General features: G+C 36.6%; 1 protein-coding gene across 1 annotated transcript in view; it reads left to right on the top strand.

Moving 5' to 3' along the window:
• Nucleotides 1–23,130, top strand: part of HSPE1 (heat shock protein family E (Hsp10) member 1) — a 41,621-nt gene extending 18,491 nt beyond the window's left edge. The window contains exons 3-8 of the mRNA XM_080798677.1: nucleotides 7,460–7,560; nucleotides 13,982–14,024; nucleotides 14,209–14,295; nucleotides 18,924–19,003; nucleotides 20,821–20,932; nucleotides 21,061–23,130. Of these exons, the coding sequence (XP_080654803.1) occupies nucleotides 7,460–7,560; nucleotides 13,982–14,024; nucleotides 14,209–14,295; nucleotides 18,924–19,003; nucleotides 20,821–20,932; nucleotides 21,061–21,192 (555 nt within the window). The 3' untranslated portion in view covers nucleotides 21,193–23,130. The remainder of the gene's footprint in view (nucleotides 1–7,459; nucleotides 7,561–13,981; nucleotides 14,025–14,208; nucleotides 14,296–18,923; nucleotides 19,004–20,820; nucleotides 20,933–21,060) is intronic.
• The last annotated feature ends 787 nt before the right edge of the window (nucleotides 23,131–23,917 follow it).

Raw genomic sequence — 23,917 nt, 5'->3', positions numbered from 1 at the left:
TAGGGTTTTCTACATACCAAGAGCATGTCATCTGTAAACAGGCAATCTTCTTCCTTTCTAGTCCTGATGCTTTTTATTTCTATTTCTCACCTAATTGCCTGGCTAGAACTTCCAATACTGCTTTTAATAGAAGTGGCAAAAGCAAGCATCTTTGTCTTGTTCTTGATCTTAGAGGAAACCTTTCAGTCTTGCACATTGAGTATAAGGAGCACTGTGGGTTTTTCATATATGACCTTTATTATGTTGGATTATTACGTTACTGGTTTCCTTCTAATTCTAGTTTATTGACTGTTGTTATCCTAAAAAGGTGTTGAATTTTGTTAAATGCACCAATTGAGATAACATGGGGTTTTTTCCCCCTTCGTTTTTTAATGTGGTGTATTGATCAGTTTTTGCATGTCGAACCATCCTTGCATTCTAGGAATAAATCCCACTGATCGTGATGTATAATCTTTTTTAATTTGCAGCTGAATTCAGCTTGTTAGGATTTTTATATCCATATTTATAAGGGGTATTGATTTCTAGTTTTCCTTCAGTGTTTTTGTTTTTTGGAAGAGTTTGAGGAGGATTGATGTTCTTCAGATGTTTGGTAAAATTCACCAGTGAAGCCACTGGGTCCAGGGCTTGGCTTGGCTTGGCTTGGCTTGCTTGCTTGCTTGCTTGCTTGCTTTTTTTTTTTTTTTTAAAGATTTTATTTATTTTTTTGACAGAGATCACAAGTAGGCAGAGAAGTGGCAGAGAGAGAGAGGGAAGCAGGCTCCCTACTGAGCAGAGAGCCTGATGTGGGGCTCGATCCCAGGACCCTGAGATCATGACCTGAGCCGAAGGCAGAGGCTTAACCTACTGAGCCACCCAGGTGCCCCAGGGCTTTTCTTCAGTTGCACAACAGCAGGGAGAGAGGCAGTCCCTTCAGAGTGGGGAGCCCGATGTGGGGCTTGCTCCCAAGACCCTGAAATCATGAGCTGAGTCAGATGCTTAACTGACTGAGCCACCCAGGAACCCCCAAAATTGCTTTCTTTCTTTCTTTTTTTTTTTTTTTAAAGGTTTTATTTATTTGACAGAGAACACAAGCAAGGGGAGTGGCAGGCAGAAGGAGAAGGGGGAAGCAGGCTCCCTGCAGAGCAGGGGTAGCCTGATGTGGGACTCGATACCAGGACCCTGGGGGATCATGACCTGAGCCGAAGGCAGTTGCTTAACCAACTGAGCCATGCATGTGCCCCTAGAATTGCTTTCTTAATTTCCTTTTTGGATTATTCATTGAAGGAGTATACAGACACAACTCATCTTTTGTATATGATCTTGCATCCTGCTACTTTGCTGATTTTGTTTATTAGCTTATTAGCTTTCCTGTGGATTCTTTGGGATTTCGGTATATAAGATTATGTCATCTGCAAATAGAGATAGTCTTATTCACTTCTCTTTCCTGTCTTATTGTTCTGGCTAGAAATCCTGCACATTGTTGAATAGCAATGGTGAAAGCTGGCATCCTCGTCTCTTTTCTGATATTAGAGGAAAACCTTTCAGTCTCACCATTGAGTATGACATTACCCATTGTTTTTCATAAATGCCCTTCATCATAATTGGGAAGTTCTCTTCTGTACTTAGTTTTCTGAATGTTTTCATCATGTAAAGATAATGGATTTTATCAAATGCATTTTCTGCATTGAGACGATTGTGGTTTTTTCCCTTTGTATGTTAACATAGTATATTCATTGATTAAAAAAATTTTTTTTAGAATTTTTATTTCCAAGTAATCTCTACACCCATTGTGGGGCTCAGACTCAAAACTACGAGATTAAGAGTCATACACTCCACCAACTGAGCCAGCCAGGTGCTCTGATTTTTTTTTTTTTTCTTAGTTTTGAACCAATTTTCATTCCTTGCAGCTTCCTTTTGATTGATGTTTGTTTGGTATATCTTTTCCCATCCTTTTACTTTTAGCCTACCTATATCATTATATTTGAAGTAAGTTTCTTACAGTCAGTGTATGGCTGTCTTACTCTTTGTGATAGTCTTTGTCTTTTAGTGGGTATATTTAGGCCATTTAATATTAATTTAGTTACAGGTAGGTTATGTTTAGATTTAGGTCTGCCATCATATTACTTGTTTTTAGTTTGTTCCCTCCTTTTTTCGTTCCTTTCCCCCTTTCTGCCATTTTACGAATTGAGCACTTTTACTATTTTATTTTATTTACTTATTTATTTTTCTTTTCTTTTTTAAAAAGATTTTATTTATTTGACAGAGAAACCACAAGTAGGCAGAGAGGCAGGCAGAGAGAGAGGGGGAAGCAGACTCCCTGCTGAGCAAAGAGCCCGATGCAGGGCTGGATCCCAGGACCCTGAAATCATAACCTGAGCCTAAGGGAGAGGCTTAACCCACTGAGCCACTCAGGCGCCCCTATTTATTTATTTTTCTTAAAGATTTTATTTATTTGACAGAGAGAGCACAAGTGGGGGAGCAGCAGGCAGAGGGAGAAGCAGACTTACCAAGCAGGGAACCCAACATGGGGCTCAATCCTAGGACTGTGGATCATGACCTGAGCTGAAGGCAGATGCTTAACAACTGATCCACTCAGGCACCCCCACTTTTAGTGTTTTAATTCTAATTTTGCTTATCTTTTTTAATTTTTATTTTTAAAAATATTTTATTTGGGGCGCCTGGGTGGCTCATTCATTAAGCGTCTGCCTTCTGCTCAGGTCATGATGTGAGGGCCCTGGAATTGAGCCCCGCGTTGGGCTCCATGCTTGGCGGAAGCCTGCTTCTCCCTCTCCCACACACCCTGCTTGTGTTCCCTCTTTCACTCTGTCTCTGTCAAATAAATAAATAAAATCTTTTAAAAATATTTTATTTATTTGACAGAGAGAGAGAGAAGTGTGCGCATGCACGCAGTTCAGGAGCAGAGGCAGAGGGAGACAGAGAAGTAGACTCCCTGCTGAACAGAGAGCCAGTTGTAGGGCTCAATCCCAGGACCCTGAGATCATGACCTGAACCGAAGGCAGACACTTGACCAACTGAGCCACTCAGGCACCCCTTGAGTATCTGTTTATTTATTTTTATTTTTATTTTTAATTTTTTAAAAGATTTTATTTATTTCTTAGAGAGCACAAGCAGGAGGAGGGAGATAGGGAGAGAGAGAAGCAGACTCCCTGTTGAGCTGGAAGCCTGATGTGGGACTCAATCCCAGGAGCCAGGGATCATGACCTGAGCCGAAGGCAGATGTTTCACTGAGTGAGCCATCCCGGTGTCCCTATTTTTATTATTTTTAAAGATTTTATTTATTAAACAGAGAGAACACATACACACAAGTGGGGTGGGGGGCAGAAGGAGAGGGAGAAGCAGGCTCCCTGCTTAGCAAGGAGCCTGATGTGAGGCTCCATTCCAGGACCCTGGGATCATGACCTGAGCTGAAGGCAGATACTTAACAGACTGAGCCACCCTCGCATCCCAGATATTTCTTTATATGATATTTTTGATAATTGCTCTGGAGATTACTAAATACTTTTCAGTCTACTTAGAATCAGTATTTTACCACTTTAATTAAAATGTAAAAACTATCTTCCTATAGATCCCATTATCCCTTTATGGTTTTGTCATCTGTATTACATCTACCTACATTGAAAACCTCATCAGACAATGTTAACATTTTTTGCTTTCACCGCCAAACATATTTTAAAGAACTCGGGGGGAGAATGGTTTATTATATATATACCCAGATATTTATAATTTCGATTGCTCCTGATATTCTAAATTTTCTGTTGGTCTTATTTATTTATTTATTTATTTATTTATTTATTTCCTCTGTCTAAAGAACTTCCTTTAGCAATTCTTTTAGAGTGATCTGCTGGCTTGAATTTATCCTTAGTTTTCTTTCTTCTGATAATGTCTTTATCTTCATTCCTGAAGGGTATATTTGTTAGATACAGAATTCTGGGCTGATGATTTTTTTTTTTTTAAGATTTTTATTTATTTGAGAGAGAAAGTGAGTGAGCAAGGGACGGGGGAGGCGCAGAGGGAGAGAGACAAGCAGACTTGCCCCTGAGCAGGGAGCTCCATGATGATAATGCAGGGCTTAATCCCAGGACCCTAGATCATGACTTGAGCCAAAGGCAGAATCTCAACTGATTGAGCCGCACTGGTGCCCTGACTCTTCTTTTCTTTCAGCGCTCTCAACATGTGCCACTCCCTACTGTCTGTGGTTTCTGATGAGAAAGCTACAGTTTTTTTTTAACATTTTGTAGGTCCTGTATCTTTTTTCAATGGCTTATCTTTAGTTTTTGGCACTTTGATTATGTGTCTTGGTGTGGGTTTCTTTGGGTTTTCTTGTTTGGTGTTCACTCTGCTTTTCTCTATTGTGGTAAATATATGTAGGATAAAATTTACCATTTTGCCATCTTTAAATGTATTTTTTTTCTTAAGTTTTTAATTTAATTTTTTAAGTAAACTTTAATTTAATTTTTTAAGTAAACTCTACCTCCAGTATGAGGCTCGAACTCATGGCCCTGAGATCAAGAATTGCATGTTCTACTGACTATGCCAACTAGGGCCCCTTAAGTGTACAGTTCTGGGGCATTAAGTACATTCACATTATTGTGTGATCATTACCAACTCTATCTGAAGGGGTTTTTGTTGTTGTTGTTGTTGTAGTTTTTTGGTGGTCAGCAAAGCAGTTTCTTGAGTGATAATAAAAAGTTCCCAAAGAGGAAGGGACCCGAAAGGGTTAGGGTTAGGGTTAACTTTTCAACTTTTAACAGCTGAAACTCTGTGCCCATTAAACAATAACAACTTCCCACAACTCCCTTCCCCCAGCACACTCATCTTCTTGTATTGAGATTTTCATGTGTTCTTTGTATACCGAGTAATTTTGGATTATATTCTGGGCATTTTGAATATTATGTTTAGACTCTGGTTTTATTTATTTATTTATTTATTTATTTATATTTTATTTATATTTTATTTATTTATTTGACAGAGAGAGAATGAGTGAGAGAGGGAACACAAGCCAGGGGAGAGGGAGAGGGAGACGTGGGCTTCCTGCCGAGCAAGGAGCCCAATGCAGGGCTTGATCTCAGACTCTGGGGTTATGTTCCCAGCCAAAGGCACATGCCCAACGACTGAGCCATTCACGTGCCCCTAGACTCTGGTTGTATTTAATCCCATAGAAAATGTTGATATTTTTGTTTAAGCAGGCTAAACAGGTTTTATTTTGATAAATCATCAGTAATAAAAAGATTCTAGATCCCCTAACAATTGACAGCTTGTACTTCTACTTATAAAAACTTTAATAATTATATATAAATTCAGTTACTAAATATGTGGTTAACAAATTAATATTGATTATGAGCAAACCATATTGCAGAGAATATATTTTTGTGTGCTCACTACCAAACTGTCTTTGGGACCACTAAAGAATATTAAAGAATCAGGGACTACACTCCATTTCTGGTAAATTTTTTCATCCCTAATCTTTCATGGCTTTAACATTTTAGGTAATTACATATCTTTATCCTTGACTTCAAGTAATATAGTTTAGGAAAAGACAATACAAATTTGTTAAAAATCTCCTGTGTGCCAGATGCTAATACTAAAATTTAAAATTCTCTTTTTTATTTGAGGGAGACCCTTGATAATAACTGTTATATATTAAATATAAATAAATGCTTGTAAGAGTTCTATAGGAGGTGTGATGGGAGCAGGAAAGGTAAGAGTGCATAGACAAATTGCTAATTTAGATTATATAGTGACAAATGGAGGAAATCAGACGGAGTTCTGTGAGCACTAGAATAATCAGGAAAGATTTGAATGTGCTGGGGGAGAGAGAATTTGGAAAGAATTGTGTGGGGGTGCCTGGGTGGCTCTGTCACCCTTCTGCTCAGGTCATGATACCAGAGTCCTGGGATAGAGCCCCATATCCGGCTCCCTGCTCAGCGACGAGTCAACTTCTCCATCTCCCACTCCCCCTGCTCATGTGCGCGCGTGCGCACGTGCTCTCTCTCTCATAAATAAAATCTTAAAAAAAAAAATTTATGGAGTTTGAGGCAGCCAGTGGAAAAGGTAAAGAATTTGCAGTTTTCTGCTTGAGGAGAAAATCAGTTTTATGCAGAACTTTGGAATTTAGAACTTTGGGTCAGAAAGTTAGGGAGAGTGGTTTAAATAGGCATCAGGGAGTCAAAATCTTTTGAGCAGATTTTTGACGTGAGAGTAACAGTCAGGAAATACTGCCTGAAAATAAGCATAAAAGATAGCTTTAACAAGGCCCTGTATTTAGGGCCTTCAGTTTCTGTAATCAGGCATTTTAAGCTAATATAGCCTATTCAAATTTCACAGTATTTATATCATAGAATGCATGAAACATTAAAAAGATCTGAAATTTATGGGGCGCCTGGGTGGCTCAGTGGGTTAAAGCCTCTGCCTTCGGCTCAGCTCATGATCTCAGGGTCCTGGGATCGAGCCACGCATCGGGCTCTCTGCTCAACGGGGAGCCTGCTTCCTCTCTCTGCCTGCCTCTCTGCCTGCTTGTGATCTCTGTCTGTCAAATAAATAAAATCTTAAAAAAAAAAAAAAGATGTGGGGCGCCTGGGTAGCTCAGTGGGTTAAAGCCTCTGCCTTCGGCTCGGGTCATGATCCCAGGGTCCTGGGATCGAGCCCTCCATCGGGCTCTCTGCTCAGCAGGGAGCCTGCTTCCTCCTCTCTCTGCCTGTCTCTCTGCCTACTTGTGATCTCTGTCAAATAAATTAAAAAAAAAAAAAAACTTAAAAAGAAAAAAAAATCTGAAATTTAAAGTTTTATTTTATATAAAGTAAAAGTGAATGTCCATGCCTTTTTTTCTTTTAACTTAGTTTTTCTGCTGGACATTTTTTGAAAACAACTTTATGGGATACCACATACCATAGAAATTGCACATTTAAAATATACATACATGGTTTTTAGTATATTCACAAGGTTGTACACCATCACAACAGTCTGATTTTAGAAGATCGCCATTCCCCACTCGAAAGAAATTTCATTTACATTTGCAGTTATCTCTGTTCTCCTTTGTCTCCTCTTCTTTTCCCAGTCCTAAACAACTATTTTTTGTCTTCATAGATTTGCCTATTCTAAATAATTGATATTAGTGGAATCCTATACTGTGTACCATAGTTATATTGCCTACATTTTATGTTCTTAGAAAGATTGTAGTTTACGGTTTTGATCCCATATTCGGTCCTGGTAAGTACCATATCTGCATTTATATGGTACATCTTACCCCAAAGAAGTTGAATTGGAGAAAGCATCGGTAAGGATTACCTCCTTTCTTCTGAATTAGTGATTATGATTTTGTACTTGGTTTCTTGTTTTGTGTATAACCCAAAAAAGTTGGAACATAAGAGCAGTCATGTGTTCAAAAATTAAATATATTTAACATAAGATTTATCATGAAGTATAATATCTTAATTAACTATGAGAACTTTTTTTGTTATAGTATATTCAACAAAACATAAGAGCAGACTGTTCCAATATTGACAAAATACTTGAACCACCTGAAGGCCAAGATGAAGGTGTATGGAAATATGAACATTTAAGGTAAATCTTTATGATGTAACAAAATAGTAGTAGTACTTCCTCTTGTAATAATGTTGATGATTATGAATTATAAATAAAATCTTTGTGTAATCGCAGACTCTAAAGAGCCAGATTTTAAAGCTTTTGTGTTTTCAGTGTTAAAAAGTTTTCAACTTTGTTATTTACTGATTTTTTTCTTCATTTATGGATATGGGCATTATTTTCTCTTTACACAGCTTTTTGTTCTTTCATTTTTTCTCTCTCTTTCTCCTCCCGCAGTGGGGGGAGGAGGCGCGTTCCCTCTTTCCTTATCTTTTTTTCTTCTTATCTCTACACCTAACCTCTCAATGTGGGACTTGAACCCACAACCCTAAGATCAAGAGTTGCATGCTCTAGGGATGCCTGGGTGGCTCAGTGGGTTAAGCCTCTGCCTTTGGCTCAGGTCATGATCCCAGGGTCCTGGGATCAAGTCCCGCATTGGGGTTCTTGCTCAGCAGGGAGCCTGCTTCTCTCTCTGCCTCTGCCTGCCTCTCTGCCTGCTTGTGTGCTCTCTCTCTCTCCCTCTCTGACAAATAAATAAATAAATAAATAAATAAAATCCTAAAAAAAAAAAAAAAAGTTGCATGCTCTATACTGAGCCAACGAGGTGCCCCTGCACAGTTTTTCTTAACCACAAATTATTCCTTTACCACAAATGCATTATTTCAATTTATCCACTCATAAATTTTATTTTTCTTTTCTCTTTTTAAAGATTTTTTTTTAAAGATTTTATTTATTTATTTGACAGACAGAGATCACAAGTTGGCATAGAGGCAGACAGAGAGAGAGGAAAGGAAGCAGGCTCTCTGCTGGGCAGAGAGCCTGATACGGGGCTCGATCCCAGGACCCTGGGATCATGACCGGAGCTGAAGGCAGAGGCTTTAACCCACTGAGCCACCCAGGTGCCCCATCTTTTTAAAGATTTTTAAAAAAATTTTATTTATTTATTTGACACAGAGAGATCACAAGTAGGCAGAGAGGCAGGCAGAGAGAGAGGGGAAAGCAGGCTCCCTGCTGAGCAGAGACCCCCCCCCCCCACCATGCGGGGCTTGATCCTAGGACCTGAGATCATGACCTGAGCTGAAGGCAGAGGCTTAACCTACTGAGCCACCCAGGCACCCCAAACTTTATTTTTCTATAGAGGATCACAAGAAGGCCCTCGTCTAGGCTTGGTATCTGATGAGTTGCCTATTGTGAACTTCTAGTCTTCCATGTGGTAAGTAAAGATTAATTGTAATTCTGGGGGCACCTGGGTGGTTCAGTAGATTAAGTGTTCGACTCTTGATTTCAGCTCAAGTCATGATCTCAGTCAGGGTCATGAGATTGAGTCCCCTGTCAGGCTCTGCATTCAGCGGGTGGTCTGCTGGAGTTTCTCTTTCTATCTCTGCCCCTCCCCCTGGCTTGCAAGCATATGTGTACACATGTGGTTACTCTCTCTCTCAAATAAATGAATCTTTAAAAACTGATTGTAATTCTGAGGTAAGGAGCTTGGGCACTTTTTCATGATGCCCTTTGAATGAGCAAATTGATGACTAGTGAATGACTAGTTAACTAGAGTTAACTTTAAAAGCAGCTAAATCCTGAAGTTACAAAGTTGTTTCTGGAAGTTACGAACTTGCCACTGTAAATGGGAGCTGAGATGAGTTGATAGGTGAAATATAAAGAATGTAGCATGAAATATATGTTCATCAGGGTTTGTTACATTTTGAGTTGATTTTTACATAATATGTGGAGTAGAAATAGGACTTTCCATAAATAAATTAGATCACATTTCCTGCTAGACATTGCTAAGAGATAATGTCTTGTCATAATAGTTCAGCAGTATCAGGTTGCTAAGACTTCTTTGTATTCCACCAGTTTCTTGGACAAATCACTTGACTACTTGATCTAGTTTTGTTTTGTTTAAGAGTTTATTTTTAGGTAATCTCTACACATAACATGGGGCTCAAACCCACAACCCCAAGATTAATGGTTGCATGCTTTACCGACTGAGCTGGCCAGTCACCCCGATTCAATTTATTTTTTTATTTTTTTTTATTAACATAAAATGTATTATTAGCCCCAGGGGTACAGGTCTGTGAATCGTCAGGCTTACACACTTCACAGCACTCACCATAGCACATACCCTCCCAAGGGTCCGTAACCCAACTACCCTCTCCTTAACCCCCTCCCCCCGGCAACCCTCAGTTTGTTTCGTGAGATCAAGAGTCTTTTATGGTTTTTCTCCCTCCCGATCCCATATTGTTTCATTTCTTCCTTCCCTACCCCAAACCCCCTACATTGCCTCTCAAATTCTGCATATCAGGGAGATCATATGATAATTGTCTTTCTCTGATTGACTTATTTTGCTACGCATAATACCCTCTAATTCCATCCACGTTGTTGCAAATGGCAAGACTCCATTTCTTTTGATGGCTGCATAGTATTCAGTTGTACATATATACCACATCTTCTTTATCCATTCATCTGTTGATGGACATCTAGGTTCTATTCATAGTTTGGCTATTGTGGACATTGCTGCTATAAACATTCGGGTGCACATGCCCCTTCAGATCACTACATTTGTATCTTTAGGGTAAATACCCAGTAGTGCAATTGCTGGCTTGTAGGGTAGCTCTGTTTTCAACTTTTTGAGGAACCTCCATGCTGTTTTCCAGAGTGGATGTACCAGCTTGCATTCCCACCAGCAGTGTAGAAGGGTTCCCCTTTCTCCACATCCTCGCCAGCATCTGTCATTTCCTGACTTGTTAATTTTAGCCATTCTGACTGGTGTGAGGTGGTATCTCATTGTGGTTTTGATTTGTATTTCCCTGATGCCGAGTGATGTGGAGCACTTTTTCATGTGTCTGGTGGCCATCTGGATATCTTCTTTGCAGAAATGTGTGCTCATGTCCTCTGCCCATTTCTTGATTGGATTATTCTTTGGATGTTGGGTTTGATAAGTTCTTTATAGATTTTGGATACTAGTCCTTTATCTGATAGGTCATTTGCAAATATCTTCTCCCATTCTGTCAGTTGTCTTTTGGTTTTGTTGACTGTTTCCTTTGCTGTGCAAAAGGTTTTGATCTTGATGAAGTCCCAATAGTTCATTTTTCCTGATCCAGTTTTTTAAAACCACATCTTAATGCATGATAATTGAAAGTATGAACATGCGTTTTATATTTTCCTGCTCTTATAAATCAAGGTAGCACTTCAGTGCATATTCTCTGCCTTACTTTAATCAGCTTTGAAAATAACGACCTACTTACCTGTTGGGATTAATGATGAAAATAAATGATGTTTTTTCCACTGCCGGTATAATTCCAAAGAAGTGAGGGCTGATTTTAGAGTTCATAAATTTATATTGATTGATTTATTATAGGGCTCCATACCCAACATGGGGCTTGAAATCCTGAGATCGAGAGTCACATGCTTTACCAACAGGTACCCCCAAGGGCTGATTTTAGTATACAAGATCTTAATTTCAGATCTAAGAACAACTCTTCCTCCCTATTTAACTTAGACTATAAAATATGTAATATTTTATATTGCATATTTATAAAATCTTTGTCCTGTTCTGGTGCTGTTATTTTTACTTTTTTTTCCATTGAATATTATCCAATTTATTTTGGTTTTGTATTTATGTATTATACGTCACAAATACATTCTTTCGTGTCTTTATCATAGTCTATACATCTTTATAGTTCACCAAGAAGAATTTCAGAAGTAACTTTTTGTTTTTTTCATGTGCTTGATGTAATTGATTTGAGGCTTAATATTTGCTCCTTTTTAAAAATCTTTTTAAATTTTTTTAAAGATTTTATTTATGTATTTAACAGAGAGAGATCAAAAGTAGGCAGAGAGGCAGGCAGAGGGGGAGGGGGAAGCAGGCTCCCTGCTGAGCAGAGAGCCCAATGCGGGCTTGATTCCAGGACCCTGAGATTATGACCTGAGCCGAAGTCAGAGGCCTAACCCACTGAGCCACCCAGGTGCCCCAGTACTTGCTCTTTTTTATTGGTTAATATAGTTGATAATTATGGTGTTAACGAGACTTCATTCAAATCTCTCACTAGCCCATATGGAATATTTATAATAGGAAGAGATGCCCCTTCTGAGTGGATACAATCCCATGCCAGGATGCATGGTTTAGAGATTACAGTGTAGGCTGGATTTCAGCTCTGGCTTGTCTCTTCACCTGCACAACTGTATCTGTTAGTCCTGTACTGAATAAACTTGAAGCTGTTAAATTTGCACTATGTGCCACAGATTGTATCCATAACACTGCCAGATCGGTAGCTTCATTTTGCTATTGGCCCTAAGTGAGCTAAACTAGATGAGAAACTTATTTTTCACTACCTGTCTTTATTACTGAGTGAAAAACAACTCAAAAACCTGAAACATGCAAGCTACAGATATGGGGGAGTAGAGGGTGATGTGCTAATTCAGAAATAGTGTTATTTTTGTGATTTAAAAAGAGCATTATTGTTAGGGATCTCAAAGGAAATACATTCACAGACAAGTGAAAATTTGGCTATTTGCTTTCTTTTATCATAAACTTTAAATAGTTTTTCTTTCATATGTGGGCAGGGTTTGGGGGTTTTTTTTGTTTTTTCTTTTTGCCCTTTGGGACTGTCTTATCTTTTACCTTTGTAGGTTTAGCTTTGCATTTTTAGGGAATCAGACTGTTCTCATTTGTTGGGGAAACATAGTGATTGGTAAGATTTTTAAGAGGTGGTACATTCAGTAGTTTGACAGCAATAAAGTAAGTTAGCTTTATAACATAAATTATTGTCTTTTCATATAAAATGATATAAAAATGATATTTCATATAAAAATGATCATCTTGGGTGTGCCTGGGTGGCTCAGTTGGTTGAGCATTTGCCTTTGGCTCCGGTCATGATCCCTGGTTTCTGGAATCGAGTCCCACATTGGGCTCCCTGCTCAGCGAGAGGCCTGCTTCTCCCTCTCCCACTCCCCCTGCTTATGTTCCCTCTCTTGCTATGTCTCTCTTTGTTAAATAAATAAAATCTTAAAAATGGTTAAAAAAATAAAAGATAATCTTGATGCTATGAAATTTCCTTCATTCTTCATTTATTCAAAAATATTTTTGGGGACGTCTGGGTGTCTCAGTGGGTTAAGCCTCTGCCTTCAGCTCAGGTCTCAGAGTCCTGGGATAGATCCTCTCATTGGGCTCTCTGCTCAGCGGGGAGCCTGCCCCCCCCCACCGCCTCTCTCTGCCTGCCTCTCTGCCTACTTGTGATCTCTCCCTCTGTCAAATAAATAAATAAAATCTTTAAAAAAATATATATATATATATATAAATAAAACGCTAGGTTCTGAGCATTGTTCTAGGCTTTATAATTCTTAGTTTGGCAGTTTTAGAAGAAAAGTATATCATGAAAAAATGCTTGCAGTCTACTAAGTGACCAAAAGCAAGTTACAAAATTATGTATGATATGATCCCAATATATTTTACTCTGCATAGAAAATCAAATTTAGTTGTAAATAATAACTTTTGGGAAGAGGTAGTAGAATTATGGAGGATTTTCTTATTGTACATTATATGTTCATGTTTGACTTTTTATAAGGAGTATGTTGTTTGTAATCGGAACAAAACTTGTAAAATATATAGGCATATAAAAGGTCCAGTCTTTTTTTTTTTTTTTTTAAGACTTTATTTATTTATTTATGAGAGAGGGTGAGCACAAAGAACGGGGAGGGGCAAAGGGAGAGAGAGAAGCAGACTCTGTTGAGCAGGGAGTGTGATGCAGGGCATATCCCAGGACCCTGGAATCGTGACCTGACCTGAAGGCAGACCCTTAATTGACTGAGCCACCCAGGTGCCCTTAGTCCTTTTTCTATATGAATATTTGTGTATATACAACATATATATACCAATAGTTTATTGCTTATATACAGTTTGTGTATATACAACATATATATACCAACAGTTTACTACTCTGCAATTGCTGATTATTTGGAATATTTCAAAAAAATGTTTACAAAAAAATTTTTTATGTGTATTTTCTCTGAACATCTTTGTACATATATCTGCATGGAATTTTGATTATTTTATTAGAATAGATTCTTAGGAGAATGACTTAGAAAAAAATATACACTTCCTAAGAGTTTTAGTATATATTTACAGATTACTTCTCAGAAAAAGTATACAAATTTCCAGTGTATAAGTCTGATCAACTCACTGTACTCTGATATTGAACGTTATTAGGGTTGTTAGTTTTGGGTTTTACTTACTAATCTGTATGTCTTTTTAAGAAATGTGCCATGTAAATTCCAATGGTGGTTGATAATGGGGATGAGAGAGGAAGGATGATACTAATGGGATTCTGTTTTTATAATTAGAAATTCTAAAAATAATGTGGAGAATGGATAAGACTTTTCATTTATGTATTTGCATTTTTAGGCAATTCTGTCTTGAACTAAATGGACTTGCTGTTAAACTTCAGGTAATATTTTCTTTAAGTTAAAGCTATAATTGGAAGTTCTGATTTTTCTGTTTTTGTAACTTAAGGTGTTTACAAGGAGTTACCCATCATTTCTAATTATTCTAGAATTTTACATGGAAATGTAGTAACCCAAATGATAAACTTTATTGTTTATATATTAAGAAATGTAACTCTTTTCTAACAGAGTGAATGCCATCCAGATACATGTACTCAGATGACAGCAACTGAACAGTGGATTTTTCTTTGTGCAGCTCATAAAACTCCAAAAGAGGTGAGAAATTATGAAATAGAATGACTAATAAAATCATCATAACCTTAATCTCTCCAAGAGAGTGGTAGATAAATTTTTAGTGTTTGCTGTTTGTTTTTGCTAGTTGGATTAGAATTCTTCATTGAAAATTTATTGCCACAGTACTATTTTAGGATTTCTTACGATTAGTGTCAATTTTTTAGTAACTGGGCAGTATCATGGGTTAGAACTCACTTTATGATTTACTGGCTATCACAGAATAACATCTGTCATATCATGCTGATATCTGATGTATAATGGATGACATATATGTGTTTAGTTTTTTGGTTCAGTCAGAATTTTTTCTTTTTTTCTAGTCATAATTTCTTTTGATAGGAGTAACTGTTGGTGATTACTAGTTGATGCTTAATCTGTTAATGAAATGTTGCTTTAGGACTCTGACTTTATAGGTCAATATTTTTTGCTCTACATTTTATTAATATTTCCTACCCTTTATTTGAAACCCACCATAATGATTTTCCTCTCCATAATTAGTCCTGCATTGAAAAAGTTATTCTTGTTTTCTCCTCATACAGTTTTTGTCAAGGTGAGGATCTAGGAAGTAGCAATTGTTTATATAAACATTTTTAGTTAGAAATAATTCTTTCATATTATCTAATAGCACATAATTCAATTTTCCTTAGTTATCTCAATAATTACAGCTGGTTTGTTTATGCATTGCATTTCCCTTGATCTGCATTTCCTTTTAATCTGGAGTACTTTTTACTTGACACTTAAACTTGTTGAAAATATTTGGGTTAGGCCAGTTTTGTAGAATAATAGACCTGCAGATGATCATTTTATTGCTAGACTTCTAAGACTTGACAACAGGTGACTTTCTAGTTGCAAAATGAACATTTGGTGTTCGTTTATTTGAGAATGTAAATTTTCTAAAATAAGGAGTATCTTGTACCTGTCTAAGCAAATAGTGCTTATTTAGTTGACTGATTTTATTCAGGCTGTTTTGTGTGTGTGTGTGTTAGTTAATTGAAGCAATATTAAGATTGTGTATCATTTTACATCTGGGAAAACCCACATAGCAGTTTATTGATAAGTTACTGAAATTGCTACTTAATAAGTATAGTGAATTATATGATAATTGCAATTAAGAAATTGAATCAAGAAGACTAGTTTAATTTTTGCAAATAGTAAGGATGTGTTATTTTCACTTTAGAGTAGAAAAGATACCCAGTTTGTGATTGTGAGATTTATATGTACTCTCATTGTCACATCTACTCTTTTCTTGATTAATATTAAATGTAAGATAGGATGATCATCAGCATTGAGTCCTGTGAATGAGTCTTAAAATTGTAACATTGCTTGCTGAAGACAAGCTCCACTGAATTGTGTATATGTCAAGGGAAGATCATGGTAGAATATTCAAGGGGTAGTTTTCTGGAAAGGGATTTAAATGTAAAAACACAAACAAAAGAAAATCTTGGAAGGATACTTTCTGAACTCTTGGAATAATTATGCAGGCAGGAAATAATAGCAACTAACAGATTAGTAGCTAAAAAAGTTGCTCTTTTGGGTTAAAAGAATGGTAGGATTCTGAAGTAGAAGAGTTAGAGTACTCTGTACCAGTGATGATTTACTCAATGTCTTGAGAATTAAAGAGACTCATTGCAGCAAATTGAGTTAACTGTACACAGTGATAAGTGACACTTATTGTAAGTGACAAAGGTTATAATGTGTTATTATCTGCTAGCCCTTTCAGTCACATGCAGACTGCAGTAGCATTATACATATATGCTTGGCAAAATAGAATTTATAAAACTTTATTTGGTAACCTTCTGTATTTTGCCAACTTTTTGCTGTTAAAAATGATACAAAGTAGGATGAGTTAACTGAGAATTAATTGAGGGGGGGAGGGAAGGAAGGAAGCAGCTGAAACAAGGTAAAACTTTTCTTCCCACTCCAAAAAAAATTTTTTTCAGAAACCAATTAAAGATCTAAAGTTATACTGGTACAACAATAGCCATGAACCACATGTGGTACAGTGCATTTAATGTTGGTAGTCCAATCTGAGATGTGTTCTAAGTGTAAAGTAAAATACCAGTTTCAAAGAGTTAGTACAAAAAGGCAATGTCACATATCTTATTAAGAGATAACTGGATATCTGCATACAAAAGAATGAAGTTAGACCCTACCTCACACCTTATACAAAATTCAGCTGAGAATGGATCAAAAGCCAAATAAAACAACCAGAATTATAAAACTCTTAGAAAAAAACACACGTGTAACTCTTCACATGGACTAGGCACTGATTTCTTAGATATGACACCAAAAGTACAAATAAAAGAAGAAAATACAGATCAGATTTTTTCAAAATTAAAAAAAAATTTTTTTTGCCTTGACACTGTGAGGAAAGTGAAAAGACAATCTAAAGAATGGGAAAAATAATTTTTATAAATTGTATCTCTGATAAGGGTCTGGTATTCAGATACATAAAGAACTGTTGCAATTCAGCAGTTAAAAGACTACCCAATTAAAAAGTGAGCAAAAGATTTGAATAGACATTTCTCTAAAGAAGGTAAACAAATGGCCAGAAAACATATGGGAAGGTGCTCAGCATCATTAATCATTAAAACCACGATGAGAATGGATCAACAGAATGTATAGAATAGAGTATTATTCAGCCATAAAAGAGAGTGAAGTTCTGATACATGCTACAATGTTGATGAACTTTGAGGACATCATGCTAAATGAAGTAAACTAGACACAAAAGGACAGATATTGTATGATTCCACTTACATGAAATATCTAGAAAGGATGGTGGGCATGGGATGTTGTTGCTTAATGGTTTATAGAGTTTCTGTTTGGGATGAAGAAAAACTTTTGGTCAGAAACACACAGTAGTGACGGTTGCACAATAGTGAATGTAATTAATGCCACTGAGTTGTACATTTAAAAAACTTGAAATGGCAAAATACATTTGATATATATTTTTTTAATTAAAAAAATTTTTTTTAATTGCCTTCGGCTCAGGTTATGATCTCAGGGTCTTGGGATTGAGCCCCGCATTAGGCTCTCTGTTCAGCAGGGGGCCTGCTTGCCCCCCACCCTGCCTGCCTCTCTGCCTACTTGTGTCTAAATTAAATAAAATCTTAAAAAAAAAAAAGATTTTATTTATTTGAGAGAGAGAGAATGAGAGAGAGAGAAAGAGCAAGAGAGGGGGAGGGTCAAAGGGAGAAACAGACTCCCTGTAGAGCAGGGAGCCCGATGCGGAACTCAATCCCAGGACTCCAGGATCATGACCTGAGCCGAAGGCAGTTGCTCAACCACCTGAGCCACCCAGGCGCCCTCATCTGAAATATAGTTTACCACATTTTTTTAAATGGAAAAAGAAAAGATACGCTCTACGATGGCATACCCTTCATCTACTAGAATGATTAAAATATAAAAGAGAATATTGGCCAGGATGTCAAGAGAGTAGAACTCTCATATTCTGCTGATAGGACTGTAAAATACTGTAGCCACTTTGGAAAACAGTTTGGGAGTCCCTTAAAAAGATAAGCATAGTTACTATATGACTTAGCAATTCCACTCTTAGGTATATACCCAAAAGAAATGAGAACATATGTCCATGCAAAACTTGTACACTAGTATAGTCACATTGTTCATGATAGCCAGACATGGAAACGACCAAGTTTTCAATAACTGAAGATGCGTAAACAGACAAAATGTAGTGTATGCACACAGTGGAATATTATTCAGCCATAAAAAGGAAGTTATAAGGGATTACAACATTTTGTATATATTAGAAACATTAAACTCTCAAAAGATTTTGAATAAAAGAAAAAATAAAGTACTCAGTGCTACACTATGGATGAGCCTTGAAAACATGCTAAGTGATACAAAAGTCCACATATTATTCCTTTTCTGTTTTTTGAGACAGAGAGTGAGAGAGCTAATGTGTCGGTGGTGGTGGGGGGTTGGAAGGGGGAGGGATGGGGAGAGGGAGACTCTTAGGGGAAGCTCCATGGCCAGTGCAGAGCCCAGCGTGGGGCTGGATCTCATGACTCCAAGACCATGACCTGAGCTGGTATCAGGAGTCTGAGGCTTAACTGACTGAGCCACCCAGGCATCCCCATATTATTCCATTTTTAGGAAATACCCAGAATAGACAAATCCATGGAAGACAGAAAGTAGATTAATTGTTGCTTCAAATTAGGGGGAGGAGACAATGAGAATTGACTGCTGATTGATACTGGATTTCTTTTTGGGGTGATGAAAATGTTCAGGAATGTAGTTGGTGATGGTTGCATAAATTTGTGAATATACTGAAAACTTGAGAGTTACACATTTTAAAAGAGAAATTTTATGGTACGTGAATTACATCTTATTTTTTAAATACCCCAAAGAAGCCCATTAATAACTTTTATATCAATTATATGTTGACATAATTTTGGCTATATAGAGTTAAATAAAATATATCATTAAAATTAATTTCACCTGTTTACTTTTTAAATAAAACTTTATTTGTTGTAACATTGAATTTTATAATCATTCTGATATTGTAAGAGACCTTTTTATTCAAACATGCTCAGGTTTTTGGAATAAGACAAGTATATAATAAACAGACCTCATGTATATCCTTTCTTTTATAGTGTCCTGCAATAGACTATACTAGACATACACTTGATGGTGCTGCATGTCTCCTGAATAGCAATAAATATTTTCCTAGCAGGTAAATAAAACTTTTAAACTTAGTGTTAAACTTTTTGGATTTAATTTAGAAGATTGGTATTTTTATTAAAACAAACTAGGTTGCTGTTACTGCATTGTATTCTTTAAAACTTTTTTTTTATGCTATTGTATGTTTAACTAGTTCAGAATTACTCAAATTTTGAAATTTAGGGTTGTGGTTAAACTAAAAGCCACAGGACTTGGCTCCCAAAGCTCACAGGTCAGTGTAGTCAAGGGTAGTCGCTGCTGCTGTGTGTCCTCCGAGGCTCTCCCTCTCATGCTTTAGAGTTGGGTTACTTACACACTGACTTACTTGAGTCTCTGTGCTAGAGCTAGTGTCCTCTTACATGGTATGCCTAGAGAGCAGAATTTCCTAAGTTGGACTGCTTGTTTTTGAAGGATTCCTTATCTTGCCTATAGGTTTTTAAGATCTGGGACGAAGCTTCTGTATATTATATTATTGGAGAGGTTTGTTGCCTGGCCTTTATTCAATTAAGATATCTGTTACCAGGTGGATAGATTTGGAGGTTCTTTCCCCAAATATAGAGCTCATATAAAATACTTAAAAATACTTATAGTATTTTTATATACTATAGTTAAATACTATAGTTATATACTATAGTTAAAAATACTATTTTTTGCTTCTGTATCCTGTGTACATTTTTTAAAAAATCTTTTTAAAAGATTTTATTTATTTATTTGACAGAGAGAGAGGTCACAAGTAGGCAGAGAGGCAGGCAGAGAGAGGGGGAAGCAGCTCCCCGAGGAGCAGAGAGCCCGATGTGGGCCTCGATCCCAGGACCCCTCTGAGATCATGACCTGAGCCGAAGGCAGAGGCTTAACTCACTAAGCCACCCAGGTGCCCCATTTTAAAAAATTTTATATTTTTGAGTAATCTCTACACTTGACATGGGGCTTAAACTCAGCCCCGAGATCAAGAGTCGCCCACTCTGCTGACTGAACCAGGTGCCCCTAAATTTTATTTTTACTTTTTTTTTTTTTAAGGTTTTATTTATTTGATAGGTAGCGAGAGCAGGAACACAAGCAGGGGGAGTGGGAGAGGGAGAAGAGGGAGCAGGGAGCCCCATGAACAGGGAGCCCCATGAACAGGGAGCCCCACGAGCAGGGAACCTGATGCAGGGCTTGATCCCAGGACCCTGGGATCATGACCTGAGCCAAAGGCAGATGCCTAACAAGTGAGCCACCCAGGTGCCCCTTTACATTTTTTTAATACCAAAATTTGTAGGCATTTTTTATTAAAAAGTCAAGTTGTGGGGTGCCTGGGTGGCTCAGTGGGTTAAAGCCTCTGCCTTCAGCTCAGGTCATGAACCCAAGGTCCTGGGATTGAGCCCCGCATCGGGCTCTCTGCTCAGCGGGGAGCCTGCTTCCTCCTCTCTGTCTGCCTGCCTCTCTGTGATCTCCATCTGTCAAATAAGTAAATAAAATCTTAAAAAAAAAAAAATCAAGTTGTATAGAATAAAACAATTCCTTTTAGTGGTTTTAATCATCTTTAGTGGACAAAGTGTTAAGTTTTAGTAAATTTTGATTTGTCAGGGATTTAACTGCATTGAACTTTAAAGTTTCAAAAGTTATAATACTGAATTTTTTGGGTGCTGTGGTTAGGTAGATATAGCACTGGCCTAGGAGTAAAGAACAGGGGTCCTAGTTCTAGTCTTGCCACCTACTAGCACTGTGACCTTGCACTGGTCACTTTTTTCCCCTAAGTCTAAGTTTCCACACTTGTGAATTAAGAAGATTAGACTATTTTTTCGTAAGATCTGTCCAGCTCTATGACTCTGATTTCTTTCCTGTTTCTAGGGTTAGCATAAAGGAATCATCTGTAGCAAAACTAGGATCAGTATGCCGTAGGATTTACAGAATATTTTCACATGCTTATTTTCACCATCGGCAGATATTTGATGAATATGAAGTAAGTATATTTCACTAATTATCCTGATGCATTTTTAGCAGAATGATAATGGTATATGTTGATATTATGTCTAGTTTTTTTGGTTCTGAATAGTAAGCTAAAATTGCTTTTTTCCTTTCTCTCTACAGAACGAAACATTTTTGTGTCACCGGTTTACTAAATTTGTGATGAAATATAATTTGATGTCCAAGGATAACCTGATTGTACCAATTTTAGAAGAGGAAGTTCAGAATTCAGTTTCTGGGGAAAGTGAAGCATGAAGGGAATCATATAGAAAAAAAATGTACTGATCACATAATTAACAATAATTATGTACTGTATATATATCATTTTAGACACATCAATCATGTATCCATATTATAGCTTCTTTGTTTAGTATAGGTTTTTGTATGCTGAGTGTTGCCTTTTAAAATGGGAAATACTTTTTAAGTTATTCATGAGCTGTATATTCACCAGTGTGGCACTCATGGTTTTTAAATAAGATTAGTATTATCTGTTTATAATGCCTGTTAATAAAAGAATTTACAGTTTGGTAAAATTGCTGCTAAACAATCATTGGATCACAATCCTCATCAAATAAACCCATCTATAAAAAGATGAGTGAGCTTGAGGTTTCGCACAAGCCATTTACTAAAGAAATAGTCAAGTTTTCCTTTGGTTTTACCCCTAGTTTAGATATTCTAGAAAATTCTGTAGTACATAGTTCAGTCTTAACTGTTAACTTTTCAGAAATGAGATGAAAATGTTTTAAAGTTGTTTATAGTTTTTGATACACATATGATTATGTGTATAATCCAAATATAAATGCAAATGAAGTATTAGTAATACTTAAATAATCTTACTGTGCTACTAAAGTATATTCTAGACCAGCATACTCGAAAGGATTTACCTTTTTGCAACAGTGGACTGTTAAATACAAAATGATGATAATGATAAGGCATGTAAATGACGTTCCCACTGGAAACCTGCCCTGTCCTTCTGTTCTCATTTCTTTTAACTCCCTATCCGAAGTACAGTAGCTGAGAAGCTTTTCACCAGACTGTGAGTTAGTGTGGCTTATACCTATTTATATTTGTATTAATTGCTTACAGATTATACCTCATATTAGCAATTACATTACACTACAGGAAAAATGTATTGGCATAGGCTCTTGCTTGTCTTTGTTTTGCGAAATTGTTCTAATTACTTGGAAAGCAGTCTTTAAAATAGTTTGATTCTTCCTGTTGGTAGTATTAAGCCTTTCATCTAAGCATCTAAGTAACATTTAAATAGAATTGAAAAATATTGTAGTATTTATTTTACATCCCTTCCCCACAAAGTTTATGTTTGAATTATATGCACTTGTGAGGTTTTTTGGGCAATAATTCACAGCTTCCAAGGAGTTGATGGTCATACATTTTTTGAACTTTGTTATGATTCATGTCTTAAAGATTCAGCTGCAGATTTTACAACCTTTTAATCTACTGAAAGCAATTTTCAACAACTGGAGGTCTTATTGTTAAACTGGTTGTAATGAGGCACTAAGATAGGGTAAAAAAAATATTATACATGTAGTGAAGAAAATATTTAAATCCATCCCTTGAGCAGAGTTAACAAATGGGAACTTCTTTTTCATTTAAAAGGGTTATTTTGAAGTGAAGATGAAAATGTATTCATCTGGATTTTTTTTCAAGTTTGAGGAAATAATTTATACCATATTATACAACAAGGATGTATAGCAGAAATGTGGGAAGTTGTAGCGTATTGAGAGTGTGTGTATATATATTTATGCCATTCTAAGCCTTCCAGCGTATTTGGCCTTGAACAGTGCTATCCCAGCAGCCAGTCATTACTTTACTGTAACCCACAAGTATCTTTCTAAGTTTTATGTTCATAGTGAAAGGAATGTTGACTTTGAAATTATGCATTTATATTAATGTCACTATAAACCAATGGGAATAGAAATTTTTACACAAACTTGGTAAATATTGGGAGACTAAATTACTAAGTTAATAAATTATATATAGCAATGTAGCTGTTCTCTATAGATGGAGTTTCATAATGGATTTCTGTTGTTTGCTTATTTTCTTAGTGAACATTTGAACTAAGGCAGTGGATGGGATTGGTGATCTGGCTAAGTATTTTGAAATACATTCTGAATAATATGACTTGGTGTTAATGGGGGAAATAAAATACGATGTTTTTTTCTTACTCATTCCATTTTCCCTATACTGTGTTTGGGACTGATCATAAAAACAAAAACAAACCCAAAAAGAAACATCAGTTTGTAGGCTTACTTTTGTATTCATACTGACATCTCATTCATATTCATTGTACTATGAAATTCACTCACTGTACTAGGTAAGACCTAAATGAAAGTTACTATTTTTCTTTAATACTGTGTACAGAATTTTGAAAATACACATGCATGGTACCTAAGTGGTATTTTAAAAAATGAGCCTAGCAAAGGAATTATACAATAAATCTTCTAAGAAGAGGGGTATAGAAAACTCAATTTTGGGCAATAAGGAAGTTAGATTGCACTTTTGTTTTGATTATCCAACATAGATCTGAAAGTTAAAACTTTTTTCCCCTAAATTATTTTGATCCTATAGTCAGCTCATTGTTTCTTCTATCATATCTGGAAAAGTAACTTTTAATAATTTATGTTTCTCTAAGTATCATTCTTTTGTGTGTCTATATTTCTGATTTCTCTGTAAATTTGGGTTTCTCAAACAGTTTCTCAGTTAAATTCTTAATGAGTTCATGCTTTTTAATATTAGAATTAAATTAGAAATCCATGATTATTACATTGTTAGCAAGGACCATGTTATGGTTGTTTTTTTTTTTTAAGGTTTTATTTATTTATTTGACAGAGATCAGAAGTAGGCAGAGCAGCAGGCAGAGAGAAAGAGCGAAGCAGGCTCCCCGCAGGCTCCATCCCAGGACCCTGGGATTATGACCTGAGCCGAAGGCAGATGCTTTAACCGACTGAGCCACCCAGGC

This window comes from Martes martes, assembly GCF_963455335.1.
Source record: "Martes martes genome assembly, chromosome: 3".
Taxonomy (NCBI): domain Eukaryota; kingdom Metazoa; phylum Chordata; class Mammalia; order Carnivora; family Mustelidae; genus Martes; species Martes martes.
This window is presented reverse-complemented; position numbering and strand designations above follow the sequence as displayed.